Source organism: Corvus hawaiiensis, chromosome 16 (genome assembly GCF_020740725.1).
Source record: "Corvus hawaiiensis isolate bCorHaw1 chromosome 16, bCorHaw1.pri.cur, whole genome shotgun sequence".
Taxonomy (NCBI): domain Eukaryota; kingdom Metazoa; phylum Chordata; class Aves; order Passeriformes; family Corvidae; genus Corvus; species Corvus hawaiiensis.
In genome coordinates this window covers 6907643-6930930 of record NC_063228.1, presented here as the reverse complement: position 1 = coordinate 6930930, position 23288 = coordinate 6907643, and the positions used below count along the sequence as shown (strand labels likewise).

General features: G+C 47.6%; 2 protein-coding genes across 3 annotated transcripts; one reads left to right on the top strand and one right to left on the bottom strand.

The window, feature by feature from the left end:
* Window positions 1–112: 112 nt before the first annotated feature.
* ATPAF2 (ATP synthase mitochondrial F1 complex assembly factor 2) lies at window positions 113–6015 on the top strand. The gene is made up of 8 exons (XM_048320679.1): window positions 113–330; window positions 1645–1689; window positions 2014–2159; window positions 2614–2711; window positions 3600–3680; window positions 3827–3939; window positions 4725–4840; window positions 5411–6015. The coding sequence occupies exons 1-8, from the start codon at window positions 201–203 to the stop codon at window positions 5546–5548; spliced, it is 867 nt and encodes a 288-aa protein (XP_048176636.1). The 5' UTR covers window positions 113–200; the 3' UTR covers window positions 5549–6015.
* Window positions 6016–6085: 70 nt separating this feature from the next.
* Window positions 6086–23017, bottom strand: DRC3 (dynein regulatory complex subunit 3). Of its 2 annotated transcripts, none has more exons than XM_048320676.1 (13): window positions 22896–23017; window positions 21902–22075; window positions 20386–20502; window positions 18866–19032; window positions 18130–18276; window positions 16828–16947; window positions 15635–15747; window positions 14170–14344; window positions 11012–11143; window positions 9715–9785; window positions 8802–8925; window positions 7317–7448; window positions 6086–7155 (listed from the first exon to the last, which is right to left on the bottom strand). In XM_048320676.1, exons 2-13 carry the CDS (start codon window positions 22056–22058, stop codon window positions 7042–7044), a joined length of 1569 nt encoding a protein of 522 aa, XP_048176633.1. In that variant the 5' UTR covers window positions 22059–22075; window positions 22896–23017; the 3' UTR covers window positions 6086–7041. The 2 variants fall into 2 exon arrangements, with proteins under 2 accessions (XP_048176633.1, XP_048176634.1); XM_048320677.1 differs by having other exon boundaries at window positions 22930–23015.
* Between the last annotated feature and the right edge of the window lie 271 nt (window positions 23018–23288).

Below are 23288 nucleotides of genomic sequence, written 5' to 3'. Positions count from 1 at the left end.
CGTGGGGGCGTTCCCTAGGTCTGATTGGCTGCTGGCGCGGCGCCGGGAGTTGATTGGTTGCGTTGCCGCCTGGCGCTGCTGGGAAATGTAGGTTTTTTTGTTCAGGCGACGCGGATTGGCTGCGGCTGCCGGCAAGATGGCGGCGTCCAGCGAGCGGTGCTGAGTGCGGTCGGGACAGGGTTGCTGTGTCGTCTGTCGCGATGTGGCGTAGCTGTCGCCGCCTGTGGTGGACCCACACCCCGCCTACCTGGCTCGCCCGACCGCCTCCTGCAGCTACCGGGAGCGGCTCGGTGGGGCCATGCGGGCGCCGGGCCTATGCCCCGCCGGCAGGTGAGGGCGCACCGGGGCGGCTCCAGCCCCGTTTGGGGAGGGGGGTCCTTCCCTGGGGACCTCATCCCGTAGTCACCCAGGGCAGGGCTGGGATCGGCATGGCCTCACGGGGACCGCGCTCCCCACGGCCGGTGAGCGGCTCCGGTGCTGGGGTTCCCCCCACGCTCTTTTCTTTGCGTTAATGGGTGTTTGGAGCGGGCAGAGTTCACTGGCAGCACGGTCGAGTCCTCACTGAAGCAGTTTGTTACGCGTGTTTTTGTTGGGCTTTAGGGATTTTGAGGGAATGGGACTCACACGGGGAGGTTCAGGTATGTTCCTGCCTATGTATCCCATTCACAGACTTTGCTGGAATTGTGTGGGTTTGAGAACAGTAAAACTGATCTCACTTTGAGGTGAGGCTGCAGAGTCCCGGTGACTCATGGCAAGGTTTTGGGAGCCACTGATGAGCCCGGGGCTCCCCTGGGGTACACACACTTTAATCTGTTTTTAGAACTGTGCCTGAGGCGCTTTCTGAGGCCCCAAAGCTTGCAGGTCGCCGAGCCTGAGCACATCCTTCAATTTCCCCAGCGGGAATGTGCTTTTCTTAGCCTGGAATAGCAGACTTGCAGCCTGACCTGCTTGTTGTGCCCTTCACGAGGCACATTTATGGGTTTGGGATTTACAACCTGGTTGCTGTTGTCAAGGGAATGACTTGTGGATTCTTCCTGCCTTGTGGGAGGTATGTGAGCTTTTGGAATGTGTGTAATCCTGCTCTCAGGTGTTGGGAGTGCGTGTAGGAGTGCTGGTAGCAAAGGAGGCTGCTCTTAAAATGAGACCTGAAGTTTCCTCAGGTCACTTTGCAGGTGGGGTAGGTATATTCCTGAGCTGGACTGGGATGTTTGGCCTGGAGGGAGTAGTGTCCTTCAGGGATTAATTTGTCCAATGTGACTGTAGTGGTAGAATCTGGAAGGGTTGAGCCTGAAGCGAAACTCCTGAGGAGTGGTGGGACAGGTCTGCTTGGGAAACCAGCCCTGTCACACTGAGGCAGCTGAGTGTGACCAGCCTGGCAGGAGTGTAGCTGGTTCTGTTTGCTCCCTGGCTGCGCACAGACACAGTGTGGTTGTCACCAGTTTCCTGGTGCTTCCCTGCTGAGTGGAGCTCACTGGAGCTCACAGCTTGGAAACTGTGGATGAAGGGCTGGATTTTTGTGGCCAGACCACTTTGACAGCAGCAAAGCTCTGTCTGTTCTGAGCTATGATGGGGAACAGGGGAAGGGGCTGAACGTTCTTTGTTTGCCCTCTGAACATTCTGTTTGCCCTCTATTTCTGCCCCTAGAGAGGAAGAGGTTCTACCAGAACGTGAGCATCTCGCAAGGGGAAGGTGAGTATGGCTGCCAGGATAGGATGGAGGGGCTGATCCCTGGGAGAGGTGTCACCACATCAGCATGGCACCTGCAGCCCAGGCTGTGTCAGTGGCGTGTTTGTCACCAGCTGCTGTGCCCCTTCCTCGTCTACAGCAAAGCTGCATGGTGGGAAGCAGCTTCCAAGACTAAGTGTATCCACGTGATGGCGGGAAACCTCAGTATTCCTGCTCCCTTGCTCCCGTCAGCTCCAGCTCTGAATCTGCTCCTGCTGTGGGGTTGTCTGTTGTTCCTTAGTGCCTGCTCCTCTTTGATTCCCCAGGATTTCTACTCTGATTCCCCAGGAGGCTTTGAAATAAACCTGGACCACCGGAAGCTGAAAACGCCCCAGGCCAAGCTCTTCACTGTCCCCAGCGAGGCCTTGGCCATTGCAGTGGCAACGGAATGGGATTCCCAGAAAGACACCATCAAGTTCTACACGATGCACCTGGTGAGCATGGCAGGGTGGGATGCTGAGACCTCCAAATAGTTTCAAAATTCAGAATGTGGAGACAGCAGGTTGTGCTGCTCCTAATGAGCAGAAAGTTAGGACTTTCTCTGGGCTGGTTGGGTGCCTGTATAGAGGGAATCTGTGTCACTGGGGGGACTTGAGAAGGGGCTGGACAGTGTTATTGGGAATAGTGAGGGACAGAAGGAAACAGTGAGCTCTGGAGCAGTCCATGAACTTTTTTCCCTTCTGCTTAATGGGCTGCTTCCAGGAATTCTGAAAGATTAGAGAAGATTCCTATTACATGAGCCATGCTGTGGCCCTGCGCCCCCTTTAGCTGCACCCCTTGGTTGTTCATCTGCCACAAATCTCTCTGCTTCTTCTTGACATTGTGCCATGGAAGCTACTGCTTCTCCAAGCCTTGAATAACAGCAGTTTCAACTGCCTTTATCCCCAGACCACTCTGTGCAACACGGCGCTGGACAATCCCACGCAGCGAAACAAAACACAGCTGATCCGAGCAGCTGTGAAGTTCCTGGAGACAGACACAGTCTGGTACGAGATGGGGACCCAGCTGGATTTTGGAAAGAGGGTTGGGGAAAGTGAGGGAAAACATCTGCTCTCACCCAGTCATGGCACGGCTCTGATCTGTGCTGGTTTTTGCCCGAGGGTTTGAATTAGTTTAGATCGCTCCTACATGTGCAAACCTGGTTGAAGTCTGCTCACCAAGAGAGGGAGAATGGGATCTGGTCCTCTGTTGAGCTCTGTTTTGGACACCTGCATGCTGGGCAAGGGTGGGAGCAGCAGGAAATGAAGGTCTTGGAGGAAAGAAAACATCTTTGAAAGGCCTGTGGGGATCTGTCAGCCAGTCCCTGGTACTCCTGTGCCAGTGCAGGCAGCTCAGGCTACTTGTGCCAGTCCCAAAATGCCCTTCATTCCTTAAAGTCCCTGTGGGCTGTAGGATCAAGCCTGTTCATGCCCAGACTCCTGCCCCAGCCTCCACTGGCAGCTGCATAGTCCCTGTGGTGGGCTTCCCCCACCTGCCCTTGTGGCTTTGGTCAGACCAGGCTGGAGGCAGGGAATGCTGAGCTGAGCCACTGGGCAAGGAGAAGCAGGAGTGGCCCCACATAGAGTTCCAGTGGGATTTGTACCCTCCTCTAACTGCTAAACCTCTCTTCAGCCTGTGGCCTGGGGCTACCTGCAGTTTTCAATTGGCTGGTCCACTGCTCTGTTTTGTACTAAGATAGAACTGTCCTTCCTAGAATAACAAAAAGCTCTGAATTTGGGGAAGAGTTGAGGGATTGTTCCCTGTCACTGCTGCCTGGGTGGACAGCAGGTCCCTGTTCCACTTGCTGTGGGTCTGGTGAGGTCAGTGTCCTTCCCAGAGGTGTGTCCCAGCCTGGGAGTGACCTTCCAGTGTGGTTTTGTTCTGTGGTGTCCCAGCTATCGTGTGGAGGAGCCTCCGGCCTTGGTAGAGCTGCAGAAGAATGAATGGGATCCTGTGGTCTCCTGGGCTGAGAAAAGGTGAGAGCTCAAAGGTGTTCCTGGCTGCTTAGGCCCTGCCCCACTGAGCCCAGGAGCTCTGGTGCTTGTGACTGCCAGAGCCACAAGCTCTGTGAACCTTGGGCCTTTTCCCTGGGCTTTGCTAAGGGTTTGGAGGATCATTCCAGGTACAACGTGACAATTGGCTCCTCGACCAGCATCCTGGGGCCAAGCATTCCAGCCAGCACCAAGGAGACCTTCGTCAGCCATCTGGCATCCTACAACATGTGGGCCCTGCAAGGTGAGCAGGGCTGGGCCAGGAGCTCTCCGCTCAGGCTGGGCCAGTATGGAGGTGGTTCCTCTCCACAGGGCAGGAGAGTGACTGTAATGTTTTTCTTCTCCTGCTCTGAGTGTGGAGGTTTATCTTTTAAGTCTGCAGGCCAGGCCCTGCCCTGCTTTTGTCACAAGCAGGGATTCTCTTCAGTGCCACTGGTGTTCAGGATCTGACTGTGCTGTCCCATGAGCTGTTTGCTCCACCTTAGCACAAATAACTTCTTTAATGCCAAACCTTCTAATGATTTAATCCCTAGCTTTGTTGTTACCAGGAAAAGAAATCAGGCTTAGTACTCCAAAGTGCCCACACTGTGCACTGTCCTCACTTTTTCATCCTTATATCCCACTTAATCTTGCCTGAATCATCTGAATGACACTGAAAGATAAAGAAATGAAGGGAGGTTTGCTTTACTCCAGACCTGAATGAGCAGCAGGCAGTGAAACCCACCAAAGACACAGAATGCTGGAGCCTGGATGGATATCTTTTCCCTTTGCACAGGGAAGGATTGTGGCAGAATAAAAGGGGGTGGGGTCCAGGGCGTGGCCTTTGTCACTGCAGTGGCAGGGGCAGCACAATGCTCTGTGCCTGCTGTTAACCACAGATCCGAGTGCCCAGGTGCAGGTGGGAGGATCACTGGCCCTCCCTGAGGGGGTACCACAGCCTGCCTGTCTCTTCAGAGCGTGTGAAGATGCTGCTGTAACACTGCAGAAAACAGCCATGAATCTTGTTTGGTTTGGGTTATTCCCTTCCAGGTATAGAATTTGTAATCACCCAGCTGAAATCACTGATTCTGTCCATGAGCCTGATTGACAGGCACATTACAGTAGAGAAAGCTGTGCTTCTGTCTCGCCTGGAGGAAGAATACCAGGTAAATTATGTTACAAAACAGCCCTATAATTCAAATAGCAATAATCTCAGCATGACAAATGCATCCCCCACCACAAATAACTGGCAAGGGAAGTGCCTGCTATAGCAGGAGACGTTCCACTCCACCAGTCTCCCTGTCTGAGAGCGTTTGGAGCGTGCTGCTGCAGAGCAGCACCACAGGCGCAACAGCCCAGAGTGCTCCCAGGGCTGCCAGTTTCTTTTCACAGAGCCCAGATGGCTGCTTTTCTCCCTCTCTAATCTGAAGTGCAAAGTTGTGGCTGGCTTCTTTTGCTATGGGTTATCCAGCCTGGAGGCTTTGGTAGACACTGAGATACCAAGCTTGCTGTCCCAAAAGTGGCTGAAGTTGGGAATCTTTTCATCTTCCTGTTAAGAGGCTTTGCCTCAGACGCCAGTACAGATGAAGCACATCCTCATCTGGAGATATCCCTGCCTCAGCAGTCGAAGATCAGCTCAGTTCTGGGAGGGGTTACCTGTGCTTCACAAACATGAGAGGGGAGGCTGAGAGTTGCTGAGGTGCTTTGAGTATTACCACGTTCCTCCTCTCCTTCAGATTCGGCGCTGGGGCAATGTGGAGTGGGCCCATGACTACGACCTGTGTGAGCTGCGTGCTCGCACTGCAGCTGGGACTCTCTTTGTTCACCTCTGCTCAGAGAGTTCGACTGTAAAACACAAGCTGTTGCAGGACTGAGGCAGCTGGGAAGGGCACAGGAAGAAAATGTCCAGCTGGGAATTGCTGGCCTCACCCAGCGGATGGTAGCCACCTTCCTGCCATTCCATTTTTCCTGGGATCAGCTTCATGTGCTGTGGTTTTGTGGGCAACTCTTCACTTGGATTGCCTGCTGCAGTGCAGCACACAAGGAGGAAAGGTCAAGGTGAGTTTCCTCTGAATCCCCAAGCCAGCAGCTCCATCCTTTCCTGGTGTCTGTAACTCATCAGAGGAGCTCCCATGGAAGAAACAGCTTCCTGGGCAGGGCACGGCACAGACATACCCAGCATATGCCACATGTCTTCATAGCTGCCAGCTCCTGACACACGCTTGTTATGGAAATCTGAAAACAGACTCCACTGCATCTGTTGTTCATCCCTCGGCGTGCCTGTCTGTAACACCAGGGTCTCTGTGTTCCATTAAAGACTTGCCCCTGTGAGGTACCAAAAGCTGCGTGTCTTTGTTTTAATCACCAAACTGTGGGGTGGGTCCTGAGCTGCCAGGTTGTGGGCAGGTGTTGGGATGGCTCCAGGCATTAAAAATCACAGACCAGAGCAGGCACTAACTACTGTATGAACAACTCCATGCAGCTGAGGAGGTAGCAAGGAGACAACTGTGTAGTCCTGGAGCAAGAGGGCTAAAACCTGGGCTGCAGCCATCTTCAGAAGCACAGAGCATGATTAGCTGAATCGGTGTTTGACAGGCAGCACCAGCCACAAGGTTTCTGAGACCTGCTCTGTCCCTGGTGTGCATACACGGCCACCCTCTCGTTTAACCTTCCCACCTTCTCCTTGCTGCCTGCCTGGAGCAGCACCATCCCGGCCAGCACCACTCCTCAGAAGCTGCCCACAAGCGAGTGTGGCAGTGGCTGTCACCGAGCAAGGAGGGGAATTAATGACTCCTTGCTTGGCTGTCGTGAGCGGCGGCGCGTGAGCTCCTGTGGAACCACTGATTTCCCTTCCTGCTGGCTGGGGGCTGCTCTGCTCATGCTGCAGAAAGCCACTTGTGAGAAGGGGTGAGAAGATGAGGCTCCCAGGCATACAGAGCCCCTGCCAGCCTTGTGCTTGCTGAGCTGGAAACCTGCTGTTATCTTGGAGGTGGTTTGATGGAGTGTGCTCCTCTCCTGAGCTGCTGCCTCGTGCCAGCGGCTCACTGGTTCCTGCCACTGTGCTCACAGGTACTGAAGCTTTCAGGCATGATATGCTATGATGATTTGGTTCAATCAGCTCACAGCTGATCCATAACCCCTTGTGACCAGGTCTGAGTTGTCTGCAAGGGGTTCGTGCCAATGTGATGGAAGAGACAGGGCTTTGGATGCTTTTCCAGAGTCAAGAAGCAGCTTTTATTTGCAGTTTATGGTGGGATGAAGAAATATGCATTTGGTCTGAAATGTCCCAGGCAGCTTGGGCATAGAGAGGCAGCTGTTCCTGCTGGGGGCTGTCCTGTGTGCCCCAGCCAAGGCAGCTGCCCAGCCCCTATTCCATAGGCTTCAGGATTCCTGTGTAATCCAGCTCCTTCTGGAGAGCACTGATGAAGCAAATGATCTTTCCGATACAGGTGCGGTTTCTGTCGCTCTCGGTTTGGAAAGCCTGGACAGATTGAAACCAAGCAGTGAATCTGCAGGCATGTCAAGGTCCCTGGAGCACAGAGAGCTCTAGCAAAAGTCTGGGAGCGTCTCTCCTCGAAGTGTCCCTGCCACTTGGGCCAGACCTGTCTGTACCCCATCCCCCTGAGTGTGAGGGTCTCTTACCTTCTCTGTCACTGAGGTCTGCCACTGGTAGGTGTTGCAGAGCATGTCGCTCTCTCGCTTATCTATCTTCCGCAGGCGGATGCCGTGGGACATGTTGATGGCATTGACAGTGGTGTCTTTGTCCACAAGGAGCTGAGAGGTAACGTGACCAGATGAAAGGAGGGGGTGAGCACACAATGAACGAGCAGCACAGCAGTGCTCAGAGGGAGAAATCAGCCCTCTGTCTCAACCTGGCAAATCCCTACTCATCGGGATGAATCCAGGGCATTACCCTTGGCTTCGCTACAGTGTAATAGGGCATTATCCCTAGTACAGGTGGGGAAACTGAGGCAGCACCCTTGGCCCCACATGCTGGAACAGGGAGTTCTGTGCAGGCAGGGCTGCCGTGCAGCTGGTGTTGAAGCAAGGCTGTATATTCTCCAGCATGTCTGGAAATGGAAAATCACACTTGGAGGGATTCCCGCACTGCTGGTGCTGGCTGTAAATCTTCATTTTTGGAGAGTCCCAGCTTCTAATGGAAGCAGTGACTTCCCTCGTGGCTCTAAATAGAGGGTGGCTTCGCTAACCTGTAATGACTCTCCTCCTGCAGCCAAGTGCAGCTGTTGGACAAATGAATTCCCTTCTCTGGGGGAATGGATGGCAGTGAAGCAAAATGGGTGCGTGGCAGCAGTGCGGAACCGCCACCATCTGCACAGGCCATAAAGCAGGAGCTCCCCCGGGGCTCAGGGGTCTGGTTTGTGTCTGTCAGCTCTTGATTACCTGGAGTGACAGGGGGCTGGGATAATCTGGACAGAGCAAAACCACAGCTAATGCAAATTCAAGTAATTTAGCCACTAAATGAAGGAATAATGGAGGCAAAAAGGGCAGCAGCATTGCTGAGTGGAGCACTGCAACGATGTTGGTGCTTTTGGAAAGGCTCCTGGGATCTTTGCTAGCACAGCAAGACTGAGGGCTTGGTGGAAGTCTCCATTTCAAGTGTCATGTCCTACCTCCAGATCAGCTCATGGGCTCGGGAGCTCCAGGAGGGGATTTTGAAATCACTGAGGCAAACAGAGCCCCGGTGCAAGAAATTCAGAGCAGTGTTGGGATTCTGTTGAGGGAGCAGGGAGAGTCTGAACAAAACCAGCTGCGAGTGAGTACAGCAAATATGCTGCCTGAGTGCCTGGAAATCAGCCAGAGCAGTGAGTTGTGCTGGAGGCAGGAAAGAGATTTCCTCAGCACCTCTCCTGGGTTGCTGTCACCAGGTCTGGCACTGCCCAGGGAAACCTGCAGTGCACTTATCCCCTGTCCCAGTCAGTGGAGATGTCTGAAGGCACCACAGTTCAGCCAAGTGGCTGGACCCTCTAGGAAGGAGGTTATGCTGTGGTTCAGGTATGGCTCTGGCAGCACAGAGCCTCCTGGAAATCCTGTCCCTTCAGAGAAGAGGCTGTGGCCTCGTCTCCTTGCCAACTCCCTTGCAGGGATGAATTGTTTTGGTGCCCTCACCCTTCGAACATCATCTGGAAAATCCTCTTCAAGCTCACGGTTGTCCAGTTTCTCCAGGATGGCAAAGGTCATCTCCATCAGTTTTTCATGGTGTTGATTTTCCAGGTCCCGGCACTGGCTCAACGTACAGAACGTGGTTAAGGAAAAAGCTGACCACACCACTCATCTGTGGAGATTGAATGACCTCCTGTAACTGAGACTGACTGACTGCACTGTGGGATTCTGCAGGAATGAGCCTGGCTGCTCCCAGGAGCTGCTGTGATGTCAGGATATACACTTTCAGTTCTTAATCACACATTGAGTCTCATCCTTACAGCCAAATATGACAGAGGACTGAGAGAGGACCTAGGTTTGCCAGGGAAATGGGAAGAGGTCTCCAGGTTAAAGCTAAGCCCTGAATGCAGTGCAATTATTTGCACCAGGCCAGCAGATTTCTAGATTTAAAGCAGTGTGACCTGACACTGAAGCACTTCAGCATTCTCATATAACTTTTTTTCAGTAGACATAAAAACCCCAAAAATGAACACCATTTAAAGACATTTCAACAAGAAGTGTAGATATTTCATTGGCTGCTGTGACAACAATGTACCTAGAAAACAGTCTAACCAGATTTTCCCTATGTTTTGTCTTCTCTGCATGGAGAAGAAAGGAAGATTCCCAACAGGGTGAAAGCTGCCTAAATCCTACAGACTTTCAGCAGAGTAGAATTTGGATCTTTCTGTGCTCTCCAGAGTCTCCACATGAAGTGGCTGGGCACCTTAAATGACCGTTCCTCAAAGCTGGGAAAAGATATTTTCTGTTGATCAAAATAAAAAAAATAAAGTTTTTATACTGGTGGCTCATTTTTGGATTTAGAGGTGAGGTGTAGGTATATGACTGGGAGGTCCAGGCCAACATACTGTGAAAAGGATATATCCCTTGAATGTTTTCAATGAATGTTGATGCTATGACATCAATGCTTCTTTTAAAATCCTGTAACAGTTCCTTAACAGAGGGAAAAAGAGGAAATACCACAATGAAAACTTGCATAAACATAACAGGGAGTCAGGGAGTCTAGGAGGAATCTACAATTTATTGTAATTTGGACTCACTGCTGTTATTAGCACAGTCAGAAACTGAACTGCCTTGAGCATTTAAAGTGATTTCAAAGTGCTGCAAGATTTTCTTCCCTTCTTCAGGGACAGAAAATCAGAATCAGGAGGGAAGTTGACTGAATACTGTCTTTACCCAGAGTCTGGAGTAAGCCAGGGCATCCTTTGTTACCCTCACCTAAGCAATGCCTGGAGAGGGCTGTATTCCCAAACCCTGCCATGCTGCAGCCTCCTTGTCTGTATGAAGAGCCTCTTGTTTGAAGCACAACCCCTTCCTGGGCTTTACTGCAGCTTTTAGTTTAGTCCTCAGGAATTAAAATTGCTGCTGCCTATTCCCTCTCTCAGAAATGGCTCATGGAGAATCTGTGAAGTGTTGCACTTAAATGTCTTGGTACCTAAATCCTGCAAATCCAGCAGGGCACACAGGGAGAAATGTTTCTGCTCATCCCATCAGTGACTGCAGATACGTGAGGGCCAACTCAGAAAACACTAAAAAGGCACAATCCTGATGCAGTGAGGATCCATTTTGAGCTGCTGCTTTCTGTGATCCACGCTCACAAAAGTACACTGCTGCACACAGGTCACAGCTCCTGCCTGCCCATTTTTAAACAGATTACTTTGGGTTTTTTCCTTCGATGAAGATGCACATTAGCAGCCCTGCCCTAGTTTTTGAGGAAAAGTCTGGGGAGGAAAAGGCAGCTATTATGCAAGCAAATGCAGCAAGCCGAGCAGGAATGTTTGTAATCTTATAGCAAAGATCAGCTTCAAAGAATGACACCTCTAGAATCCCAAATATGTACACCCCATGCTATGCAGTGACTTGTGCACACCTAGAAAATGATTGAATGACCTCCCCTTATCTCCAGAAGTGTGGGAAATCAGCTTGGATAGATGAGAAGGACATACAAATCTGTTGTAAGGTATCCATGTCCAGGGCCTGATCTCACACCCATCAACTTCAAGCAGAGAAAGAATAAGATGAGGACAAAACCTTTTCCTGAGTGGAAGCCCTGTGCCCCCCTCTTTGTGAGTATGCTGCTACACAGGGCTGCAGTGACAGAAAAGTGACCCGGCCACATTCTGGCTGTGAGGTCTCACAGGTGTGTGCTTGGCCCTCACCTCCAGGTCGTTGGATACCAGTGCTTCCAAGGTCATGAGTGCATCCCACAGCTGAAGGATGTCCTCCTTGCCCTCAGCTCGTTTAGACTCAGCAATATCGCCACTCCTGGCATGATAAATCTCATCCAGCCTCTAAACACAGAGATACGTGAATTGCTTATAGTTTGTGTTCAGCACTCCATTGCAATTTAATTAACTTGTTACTTGTGTGAGAGAAGTTTCTGCTGCTGATGAGCTGAAACGAAACGTGATGATTCAGGGAAGTCTCCAGATTTACCTTGGTAGTAGTCAACAGTGCTGAGCTTTGCTACTGCAAGAGGATTGGAAAAATTTTTCCTCATCCTCCACTCAGTAGAAGACTTTGCCCCTTCTATGCTTCCAACTTTGGTTCGCCTTCATTTCAAGCAAAAAAAGAATAATATTTAATTCTTAACATTGCTGGCTGTGAAGAAGAAATTAACAATTGCTTCGGAGAAAGAAGCGCAGGCCTAAATCCTGATGCACTTCCTTGCAAGGAGAATCTTGACTGACTTCCAGCAGGGTCAGGATTTAGTATTCTGAATATGGAATACCTATCATTGCCTGCCTCCCTCTTACAGCAAGGATTTATTGCCCTTCAGAATTATGTATTGACGTCACTTTTGTATCAGACGAGATTTATGTTTGCTTGGATAAAAAAAAAACCCTCTTGTGCTGAATGTGTTATTTTCAAGTCTGTTTAAAATCAGTTAACAATCAATTGTTTAAAAAAGGAGGAAAAATAGATATGTTTTATTATGACTAATCCACTTCTCCTGAGGGGGAATGGAAGGGGGTGAAGTAAACAATTCTGTTAAAAACCCTTGCCAAGGCTTGTGTCTGGAAATGGGGTGGATTACCCAAACTTTGCAGTGCTAGAAGGGGGAAGGGGAGAGCAAGGTGTCTTCTTCTCTAATGTAAACAAGTTAGGAGGCTCAAAAGGCTCCAGAGCCACTCAAGCTGCACCTCTGGGAGCAATAACTTCAAAGTTCAAGGCCTTTAATCCTCCGTAACCAACTTCAGAGAGTGCAGTCATTTTACAGGTTACCCAAGTTTACATGAAAGGATTACAGCCAGACAAACAGCCCTAAGAACAGCCCACAGACTGCAGTCTGCTGGGGCCTCTGTGCCTTTTGAACTTCTCCAGCAATTTCCAATGATGGGGAAATGCTGTTAAAACACTGTGTTCAGTTTTGATACCAACTCCTCTAATATTTATAGGAAAACTGGCACGCTGACCCCTGCATCCTGTTTAGAGAATCACAGAATCTCAGAATGGTTTGGCTTGAGAAAGACCTTCAAGATCATCCAGTCACACCCCTGCCATGGGCAGGGACACCTTCCACTGTCCTGAGTTGCTCCAAGCCCTGTCCAACCTGGCCTGGGACACTTCCAGGGATGGGACATCCACAGCTTCTCTGGCCAACCTGTGCTAGGGCCTCACCATCTTCACAATGAACAATTTCATCCTAATATTTAATCGAATTTCTTCCTAATGTCCCACCTAAGCCTTCCCTCCTTCATCTTAAGGCCATTCCCCCTTGTCACCCCATGCCCTTGCAGGCCAATCCATAGCTGAGCCTGTAGGTCGGACAGAGGTGAAGGGGTAAAATCTGGCCTCAGCTGTGTTTCTTTGGGTTTTGTTGCTGTTTCTTTGTTTTTGTAGGTTTTGCAGGGTTTGTTTTGCTGGTTTAGGGTTTTTTTTAATGGAAGATATAGTGAGAATTCAAGTGCAAGTTAACTAAATATTCATGTCAAACTTTTGGTTGGAACGAGATGATCTTTAAGGTCCCTTCCAACCCAAACTGTTCTGCGATTCTGTGACTCTGGTAGTGCTGCCAGCTCGTGTCCCAGCTAGAGCTGCTGGATGCAGATTTCCATCATGAGTCAGCAAGGTTCAAGGCCCCAGGAGCACAGTGACTCAGCAGCTGTCAGCCTGTGACAGGCACTGAAATAAAAGTGACCTGGTTTCCAGCGGGAGCCAGCGCTCGTGACTCTGCTGGTGTCAGTTGTCAGGGACTTGCTCTCTCAGCTGACAGTGTTACCAGGCTTTAGCCCTCCCTTATTTTTTTCTGTGGAAACAAAATCATGATCCATCTATTATACATGGTTAGAAAGGGATCCAGCTAGAACCTACGCCCTGAGTGGCCACAATGGGTGGCTGTAGCTGAGCAGAATGAAAAGAGAGAGCGTCTGCTTTAAATGACTAGAAATACATTAAAATAACTTTATCTAAATTTTTTTGGTTATAGTTCTTTGAGCTGTTGCTGAAAAAATGAACTGAAGCAGAAAATTACTTGAAAATAATCTGAATACTCTGCAATTTCCTTCCTTTTCTTCCCAATTTTTCAATGAAGGAAGAGCTACTGGAGGCTTCAAAAAGAAGGGGAGTGGCAGTAAATATCTATCTATCTATCTATCTATCTATCTCTTATAAATCAACTTTATAAAAAATATTTCAACTAAAAGAAAGGTTGAGCATTTCCATTTTCTTAAATATTGGTGACTTTTCTGGATGGGAAAAAAATAAGTAGAAACCCCCACCCTGTTTAGCTACAATTTTTCTTTAAACTCTTGAAGGACCTTTACCTTTATAGATGATACTATTATGACATATTAATTTTGTTCTACACTGAATTTCCAGTATAGATAAAGGCTGTGTTAGCTGGTTGTAGTTTGCCCAAAAGGTAGAAATTTCAATCCCCCTTTTTTTTTCCTACATAAAGTATTAAAAACCTTTTCACATTATGTTAATGACATAGTATTAGCTAACAAAACAATTTTTCTGGGTATAAATTTATGTTGTAAGAAACATATAAGGAAAGATCAGTGACTGAGCACTGGAAGAGGTTTCCCAGAGAGGCTGTGGAGTCTCCATCCTTGGAGATATTCACAGTCCTGAGCAGCCTGCTGTGGGTGGTCCTCCTTGACCAGGACCAGATGACTTCCAAAGATCCCTTCCACCCTCAGCCACTCTGTGATTCTGCCATTAGGGATCAAGTATTAATTCTCATTACAGCATTGTCAATCCAAAATAATATTCCTGATTTTAATTGAGTTACCCCCATTTTCAGCGCAATTAAAAGCTGGTATATGCTGTAGAGAAATCATGTATCAAACAAACAAAAGCATAACATTACCCTTTGGTTCCGATTTTCAAAGTCTGAGATTATTCTCTTGCTTTCCTGCTGGTTGACTGTCAGAATTTCATGGAGTCTTTTGTAGAATTTTGAGACTTCAGCTTCTCGTTTTTCATACTCTTCCAGTCCATAGTTATATAGGTTCTCACAAACTGAGACAAACTCCTTCTTGTATGTGACAGCAGAGTCAAGGTTTTTTGCTTGTTCAGTGGAGCAACATGTTATGTTCCTTCTGCCTCTGCAAATCTGAGCAACAAGAGCTACAACCTATTTTTATGTGAACTCTGTGGTTCTTGCTGGGAGCTGCCAAATATTCTGTTTGGGGCAGGACTGGGTCACCCATTCACATTTTATGCATAAGATTTTGCTGCCTTAAGAGTATGGAGAAAGCTGTGGCAACTTGAGGGGGAAAAAAGCCTTGAGGAAGAGAAGAAAATACATTCACTTGTCTGATTCTTCTGACACAGCAGCAGAACGAAGCCTACAATCCTATCTGTCTTCACAAGTGTGAATACAGTGCCTGTGTAGTTAATAAATACAGCTCTGGAGCCCACAGCCAGAGCACAGAATAAACTACTGACTTGGTAGCATCACAAAAATAACGTCAATTTTTCTTCTGCTATTATCTTGGCAATGGAATTGTTTCTGGAGTCTATTGTAGTTAAGCTGTGATGCATTTTTCCCCAACAGTGTAATGCAATTTTAAGGAAGGTCAAGTTACTGGCCTTGACAATACTCTATTAATCTGAATGAGAAAAGAAAAAAGAAAAAAAAGTGTCTGCTTTCTGCTCCCCTGTGTAGGAGCAATGATCAGAAAAATGTGCTGGCCTCGAAACTTCACGTTGCCAGTTCTGGCAGGTTGTGAGATATGTGACTTGTATCATTCTGATTAGTCTGTTCCTATCTCCTACCACTTCAATTTCAACATGATTTTAGCAACTGTGCTCTTACAATCTAACTGACAGAGATTTATCTTCCAGCTCATTTTAAACTTTAAGTGGATTCCAGACTTAAAGAAAGTACAAAGTCTTGATTCTTGAAGGGTCAGAAAAGGAGGCTACCAAAATCATGTTTGATTCAAGGGAAGGAAAAGGAATATGGTAATTACAACGGTGAGAATTTAAAACTCTGGGATCTCATGACCTGTTGGAGATAGAAACGAGTGGTTTTACAAATGGGATGTTTCAAGCTGGGCTGACCAGCTTGCCAGTAATATAAACCATTTGTCTGGAGCCCTCATATTTCACAAGATATCAAGCCTTAAAGCTGTCAGTGGTCTCACAGCCTTGCAGTGTAATTTTTGGTACCATTCCAAAATTGAACACAGACTGTCTTCAGATCTTAGATCAATGTAGCTTTCAGCTCTGGACAAAAGCAACAGATGAAGAGTCCCTGTGGATGCATTTCCTTCTTAACTCAAGGCATTACCTTTTAGCTGTAGGTATTCCAAACCCAGGAAGGATATGCCTGCAGCAGGTCCTCCACTTCAGGGAGGGAAGCCAGTTTGGCAACTTCTGTATCCTCTGCATACAGACTGTCAAACAGGAATGATCCATTCAGGTGCTCAACAAAGGCTGTCTTTGAAGAGAAACAGAGTAAAATAAGTACAATAAAGATGCCAGCCTGCTGCCAGTCCTCAGGATGTGTCTCTCCTATAAGCACCTCAGCAGCAGCAGAACATTGGTGCAGACACAGTTACATGAACGCAGCCGACACACCAACCAAGCCACGAAAGCACCTTGCAACTGGAGTGAAACCCATCCCAGGGGTTTTGCTGCTACAACTCTGTAGCCTAAGGATAGAAAACACTGTTTAATCTCAGATCACAGAATCATAAAATGGCTTGTGTTGAAAGGGACATTAAAGATCATCTCATTCCACCCCCCCGGCATGGGCAGGGACACCTTGCACTAGGCCAAGTTTCTCCAATCCCCACCCAACCTGGCTTGGAACACTTCAAGGATGGGGCATTCACAGCTTCTCTGGGTAACCTGTTTCAGTTGCCAATATAAGACATTGCCATATACAAACACTTATTGCAAGGCTATTAAGCCTTTCAGATAAGGACTTGGTGAACTTTGGGGAGGGACAAAGGGAAGAGTAGCAGTCCTCCCTGGCACTAAACCACGAAACTTCGACCACTCTGATCTTCTAGAGGTCTGGAACACAGAGCCAGGCCACAGCTGAAAGCACCATTCCACCTGGTCTCACTTTCAGTCTGGTCACAGGACTACAGAGATCTCCAAAAGTCCTGGAGAGTTTAACCATAAAACTAATGAAAAGCTTAACTTAGTGTGAAGGAGAAAAAAAAAAAGTCACTTCACCATGAAAATATTAACATTTTCCTCAGACCTGTAATTTTCTTAATCTCTCGTCAGGCTGATAAACTCCCTGCGTATGATTTACTATTTAGCTTTGCAGGGTCTTTATCTGTAGTTTCATTGTTCAGACCAAAGAATTATGTTCCCCCACGTCATGTGTATTCCACAGCAGTTCCTGTTTTCATCCAAAAGATAGGATTCAGAGATCACAGAGATTAATCCAAGCCTTAGTTTTAGCAGAGTTGATATTAACCTCTCATTAAATCTTCAAGCAGGGAAAAGACAAGTCAATATGTGTTGTGCTTCTTTCTCTCACAGCCAGCCAAAGAAACCTTACCTGGTGGTACTCCAGCTCTTTCTGCTTTGCCTGTTCTATCTCCTTCTGAGCAAGGGCCTGAGCCTCCTCTTGTTCCAATGGCATAGTAAGATCCTGATACTTTAAAACTGCAGCTTGCCTCTGAGAAATAGAAATAAAATGTTTGTATCGGATTATACAACATTGCTCAACAAGTCAGGGCATAAGCAACTGATCTATCTAGAACATGCACCAGAGTGGCATCTGCATCTCCATTTCCTCATGGGCTTTTTATTAAACTACTTATGAAGTTTCTAATCTAATCCTCATCCCATTTTTTGCTGGTATATTACTCTGTTTCTGCATTCAATACATCTGAGATAATTCAGTCCCAGGAAGCTTTTCTCTCTCCATTTTCTCATCTTTAGAGTTTTGTTTTTTTTCCTCTTTTAGCAGGAAATTCTATTTTGACTTCTAGAATTTGAGCTCCAATTTGATCAGTCAGTGAGGTTAATACATTTTCTAGGGAGAAGAAGGCTCTTTGGAGGAGTGGATGGCAAGGTAGTACCAGGGGCAAGAACCTCATTAGCTTGAAACTGAAGCTTGACAAATTTAAGTATACAATTCTCTGACGTCCCTGATGAGCAGGGACTGCATTCCATGACCTGGAAAGCCCTTCCAGTCCTATGGTAAGAGCAATGTGCATTCCAAGTACAGCTCCTGCTCTGTGCCAAGCAAATTTACAATTAACCATGTTCTTTGGTTACTAAAAAAAAACCCTGAACAAAAACCCCTGTCTTTGCTCCTTTCAGCCCTGGGATGATGCAGCAGTTCCACAGGTTACTGGTGAGGATGAACTGTCTTGTTCTCAGAAAACAAGAGTGGGAAGTGCATCCAGGCACCTGCTTGCCTGGATAGTCTGTCAGTCTGCTACTGAAACAAATCACTCTGTGAGCAGCAGGACCACCAAGGCTCCTTCCCCCTGGATCCATGTCTCAAGACTGATTTCCTCTGAGATTCTCTAAGAAGACTTGCACTCACACTGCAGCCTCTCTGTGGCAACATGAACCAGGCCCCTCTCCCACACACAGCTGCTGATTTTCACAAAATCTGTGAAGACATCATGCTTCTGACACCTCTGCCTCTCTGTCAGATTTGACAGAATTTGGCCTACAGGTTCACAGCTGTTATGTGGAAGCAGAGTAAACACTGTGTGTTTCTGTGAGCCTGATTTCTGCAGGGAACCTGCCCCCAGTGCTGGGATATTGCTGGCACACCAACAAAGCAAAATCTCTGTAAGATGCTGTTGTCTGATTTCCCAATCAGGGAATGCAGAAATCTCACCGTGGAGTCTCTCACAAGTTTGAAGTCCAAGTACACCAGGCTTGGAAGATGAGCAACAACAAACAGCATGTAGTGCTCTTTGTTGCAGAAAGGGTTCCCACTGAGGTTCAGAGTCCGTAGGTTTTTTAACCTCCTGAGATAGACAACCTGTGCCAAAGGGAAAGAGCTCTGTATTTCCCAGTGCTGGGGAAACACAGCCCTGGAATTTATTGCTTTTATTACAGTTAAGTTGCAATCTGTATTCTGCTCCGCTGCCAAATTCACACGACAGTCAATTATGAGTTTCTAATGGCTTTGGAAAAGAAAATACTTAAGTTCACATTGGAAATTATCTAGACAATGGGTGGAGAGAGAGAAGGCTGACAGGGTGCACAAATCACAGATCTTAAATTGCTACGATGCCCTCAAAAGAACTCCAAATAAATCCTAGTCTCTTCCCTTTTCTCATATGTAGCCACTTATTCCTTTTCTAGCTTTCATGAGAGCCAATAGGAATTTTGCCATGGCTGAGAGCAGTCACAGAACTGGGCCCCCACAAGTCAATAATCTAAAAGAAAAATGGCTGCAGCAAGCACTTAACACCAGGACAGAGGACCAAAACCATAGCTCAGAAATACTTTGAAATCCTGAAGAGAATTTCATCAGCTAAGGAGGGGCTTGGACACAATGGCAAATGCCAGTTTTAGAATATCTGATCCTTCGACAGGGAATATTTGCAAAGCCAGGGAACACTCACATCTTCCAGAATGGACAGGTTATTCTTCCCTACAGAGAAAATCTGCAGCTCTTGCAATGCGTCCATGTGCTCAAGTTTAGATATTCTGTTACTGTAGAGACTGAGGTCCTGCAGTTTGACAAGGGTATCCAGGCCCTCAATTACTTCAATATTGTTGAAGGACAGGTCTGGGGAAGAGTTTAGAAATCAAACATTACATTATTTCTTGCAGAACACCCTGATTCTGCCCTTGCAGTTAGTTCTGGATGTAGGAGTTTATGTACAGATTTTTCTCAGGGGTGGTCAGTGTCCCACAGGAAAGGCTCAGCATTAAATCATCCTCCATCCCGATCTCCTCCTTGCAATGGTCTGTGCAACTTTTAAATGAGAGGAAAAGCTGAAGTTAGTCCATGCAGAGTCCACATACACAGCCTGAAATGGACTTCTGCCTTACGGGGAAACACAAAAAAGGGGTGGGGAATACCCTAAAGAGGGCAATTTCTGTGACAAATCTGACACCATCTTGTTTCTTGCAGACTCTGGCCTGCCACACCAATGCCACAGTTGTGGTCGTTCCTACAGGACCAAGATATGGCAGTTCCACATCAGCATAATTATGCAAAGGCTCACTTTAGCTGTTTCACTTATTGAAATATCCTCTTCTCCTGCCAGAACATCTCTCCTAACACCTACACTCACCATGACTAAGGGCAGGATTTGCCCTTGGGCTAGTACTGAGAAAGCCAAGAGTCCGAAAACAGTTTATGAGGTCTCTTGGGTGGCTGAGACACTTGTGTAGCAGCAGCTGAACCACTGCAGCCTTTGGGCAAAGGGAATATGTGAGTGTCTTTCAAAACACTCTGCTTACACTGTGGAGATCAGTTGGTGATTCACAAGTGCATCAGTCATCTGTGGAGCAGAACAGTGCAGACAACTGGGCGGAAGAACCCATTAGACATTTCACAATGTGCTTACAAGCTGAAGCCCTGCATGCTGAGGATATATTTAGAATTCCAACCAGCAGCATGGCTGCAGTTCCAGGGAATGCTCTAAGCTGTGCATCTGTGTAGCTGCAAGCAGTCACATAAGGATACAAGGATGGGCACTCCTTGGGACAACAATGACACCAAGCCCTTAAGGATACAGGGGTAAAGATGGTGGGTTGTAGGCTCTGGAATGCCTGCAGCAGCTTTGAAAACAAAATACAGGCTTCTAAATAACAGAGGTGTTTCCATAAATATTCCTGAAAGTCACCCTAAACACAATACAAATCTTGGAAACAACCTTGAAACCTCAGCTTCCTGTTCCTGCCACACCAAATGTATTAAACCCAGTTTTTAAACATTTGAAGGATTGTTTTGCAGCTCTGATACTCAGGCATTTTGACATTTGACAGTCAAATAAGGAGACACAGAGACAGCTGACAGCCTTCCCAGGGTAAGCTCCTATCAGTCGTGTTTGAGAAGGAAGGTGACATCGTGGTTTATCGCAGATTGCTTTGCACCTGTGAAGGCATCCAACCTCCTATGCCTGTATCTCACCAAGCCATACAAGGTGAACCAGACTCTCCAGACCTTCTATCTTCTCAATGACGTTGTTGTCCAGCTGCAGTTTAGTCAGATTCTCTAATGGCCACAGATTATCAATCTGCAGGATACCTAAAGCCGCAGGAAAAAAAAGAAAATAAAAGAAAATTGCTTTTCATGTGAGACAGCTTCGTTTTAGCAGACACGCTGCCTTGCACAAGGAAAACACATCCAGTCTTGCCTCCAAAAGGATTTTCAGCGTGTGATGAGTGCCCTGGAGAGCTCAGAGGTGCACTGGCTGGACGAGATTTCAATGAAACAGCCCACTTAACCTCAGTGTCCTGCACCAGTGCACGCTGCTCATCAGTGAGGCCAACGAGGCGTGCAGGGGATGCTGACTACAGCCCTGCACTCCAGTGGCTTTATGAATCCTCTGCTAGGAGGCCTCGACCTTCATTTTCCTCTCCAGCTCCAAGCGGGAGGTTTGGGATGAGACTCTGCTTTTCTCTGCATTTGCAGTCTAGCAGTGCCCAGCCCCTGCTTTTGTAAATGACTCTCCTGCTCCCAGGATTCTCATCACAGGGGAAGAAGTTGGAGTCTACTCTTTCTGTGAAGGCTGCAGTTTAGAACTAATCAATATCCCTGCATTTAGTTTCCTCCAAAAACAGAATCACAAGGGCAGGCCATTAGTCCCCACAGCAAAGCATCAGGACCAAGGTGACAGGAAATACAGAACATTCTCACTCCCATTTCTCTTTCCCCTGCAATGGCTTCCCCAAAGATTTCATCTGCTGTCCTGCTATCCTTATTTAATGAGGGCACAATAAACCAAGGAATTGCATGCACAAAATATTCACACAGTTCTGTATTTTGTATTTGCAAACAAATCTATGCAGGATCAGGTCAAGGGAGTCTTTTCTAAGAAAATCAACTCATACACACATTATTTTACTGGAGCACACAAAGAACAATCAACAGTAGATTTTTGCCTATGAAATTACCCCTCTCCCCCAAATACTCAAATATTGAGCCAAATGTTCTTCCTTTTCATTTTTTGAGTGCAAGTTTACAACAGGTTTGACAGTAGGAGGCAAGCTGTGGTAATGCTATGGATGACCAGAGAATGCCATCAGATTGGATTGTAATCACCATAATCTCCCAAACAGCTCTCCCATAATCACCAGCCGTGGCAGAGCTTACCCAGGGCTGGATTTGGCCACGTACCGAGGGGCCTAATAGGCCTGTGGCCTGTAGGTGTCAGCACAATATAAATGTTAAATGAGAACAGCAGTTGACAATAAGAGTGGGAAGTGAAGCAGCTTTGAAGTTACCCACCAGCAAAAGCACCTGGCTCCCTCTGATGAAGCTACTTTGTACAGGTATGAGCAAAAGTCTAACTCCAGACATTAATTTTCACATAATAAATCCAAGCTAATAATGATTGCTTAATTGCCAGTTACCCACTTCATGCTTTATTCTATTACCTTCTAGCAAAAGAAGAGGGAAAATATGTATATATTCTGATACTCACTTTTAAAACTAAGCTGTAGCTCTGTCACAACCTTAAAGTTAGTATTTTCCACTCTGGCAAGATCTCCAAGGTCCTCTGGACACTTCTCTTCGATGGCTTTCTGAACCATTTCATCATCAATAATGTTTGGCTCAACATTACTGAAAAACTGACTCATTGTGAGACGGAATCAGCCTTAGATGACAGAAAAGAAAAAGAAATTATATCAGTGCCTGGCTACTATTTCTAGCAATCCCAGAATCCCAAAATGGTTTGGGTTGGAAGGGACCTTAAAGATATCTCATTCCACCCCCTGCCATGGATAGGGACACCTTCCACCAGCCCAGGTTGCTCCAAGTCCCATCCAGCCTGGCCGTGGACACTTTCAGGGATGGGGAATCCACAACTTCTCTTGTCAGCCTATTCCAATGCTTGACAACCCTTTCAGTGAAGAAATTTTTCATGGAAATTTAAATATCACTAATGTTGCCCTGGGGGCAATGAGACTGTTGGGCTTTTTCGAAGTGTGCAGAGTTAATGAATCAGTGTGACAGACTTGAACCGTCAAACTTTTGCTTGCATAAGATGTTGATAATTACAGAGTAAGTTCTGATTTATTTTTGCATAGGACAGGAATAATAAATGTCAGAGTTCAGAGAGTTCTGTTTTCATCATGGCATTTCATTAACAAACCAAACCTCTCTGTGGCTGTGCACAGTAGAGACCGAGGAGCAGCAGGCTCTGGATTTATCCATCTTTGACCTTCCTCTCCCACTTCCTTGTACTATCCCAGAATGGTTTAGGTTGGGAGGGACCTTAAAACCCATCCTGTTCCACCCCTGCCATGGGCAGGGACACCTTGCACTAGACCAGGTTGCTCCAATCCCCGTCCAACCTGTCCTTGAACACTCCCAGGGATGTGAACTCGTCCAGCGTCTCTTCAGTCAATGCCGGTTCTAACCACCCCTGCCCGGTGGGTGAGAAGAGGCCGCCGCCTCCCGCTCCCAGAACCCACCGAAGCCCAGATCCTGGCCCATCAGGCCTCTCACCCGCAGGTCCCCTGGGCTCTGGGTCGGTTCCCGGTTCCCGGTTCCCGGTTCCCGGCCCCCACCCGCGCCTCGCCTCCCGTCGCTACGGAAGCACGGGTGCGTTGCTAAGGGCGGTCACGTGAGAGACTCAGCCGCCAATGGGCGGGGAGTGGGTGGGAAGGCCAGCTACCAATCAGAGCGCGAGAAATCCGTGTCAGCCAATCAATGCCGGGACCATGCCCTCGAAACGGAGAGGTCTCGAATGATTGATGTTCCTTTTACCCAATAATGTTACAGATAGGTTCGGCCTTTGCCCAATGGAGAACGGCGTCTCGGTGTCCCCGCTGTCCATCAAAGGGAGGGCGGGGAAAGGGCGGGAC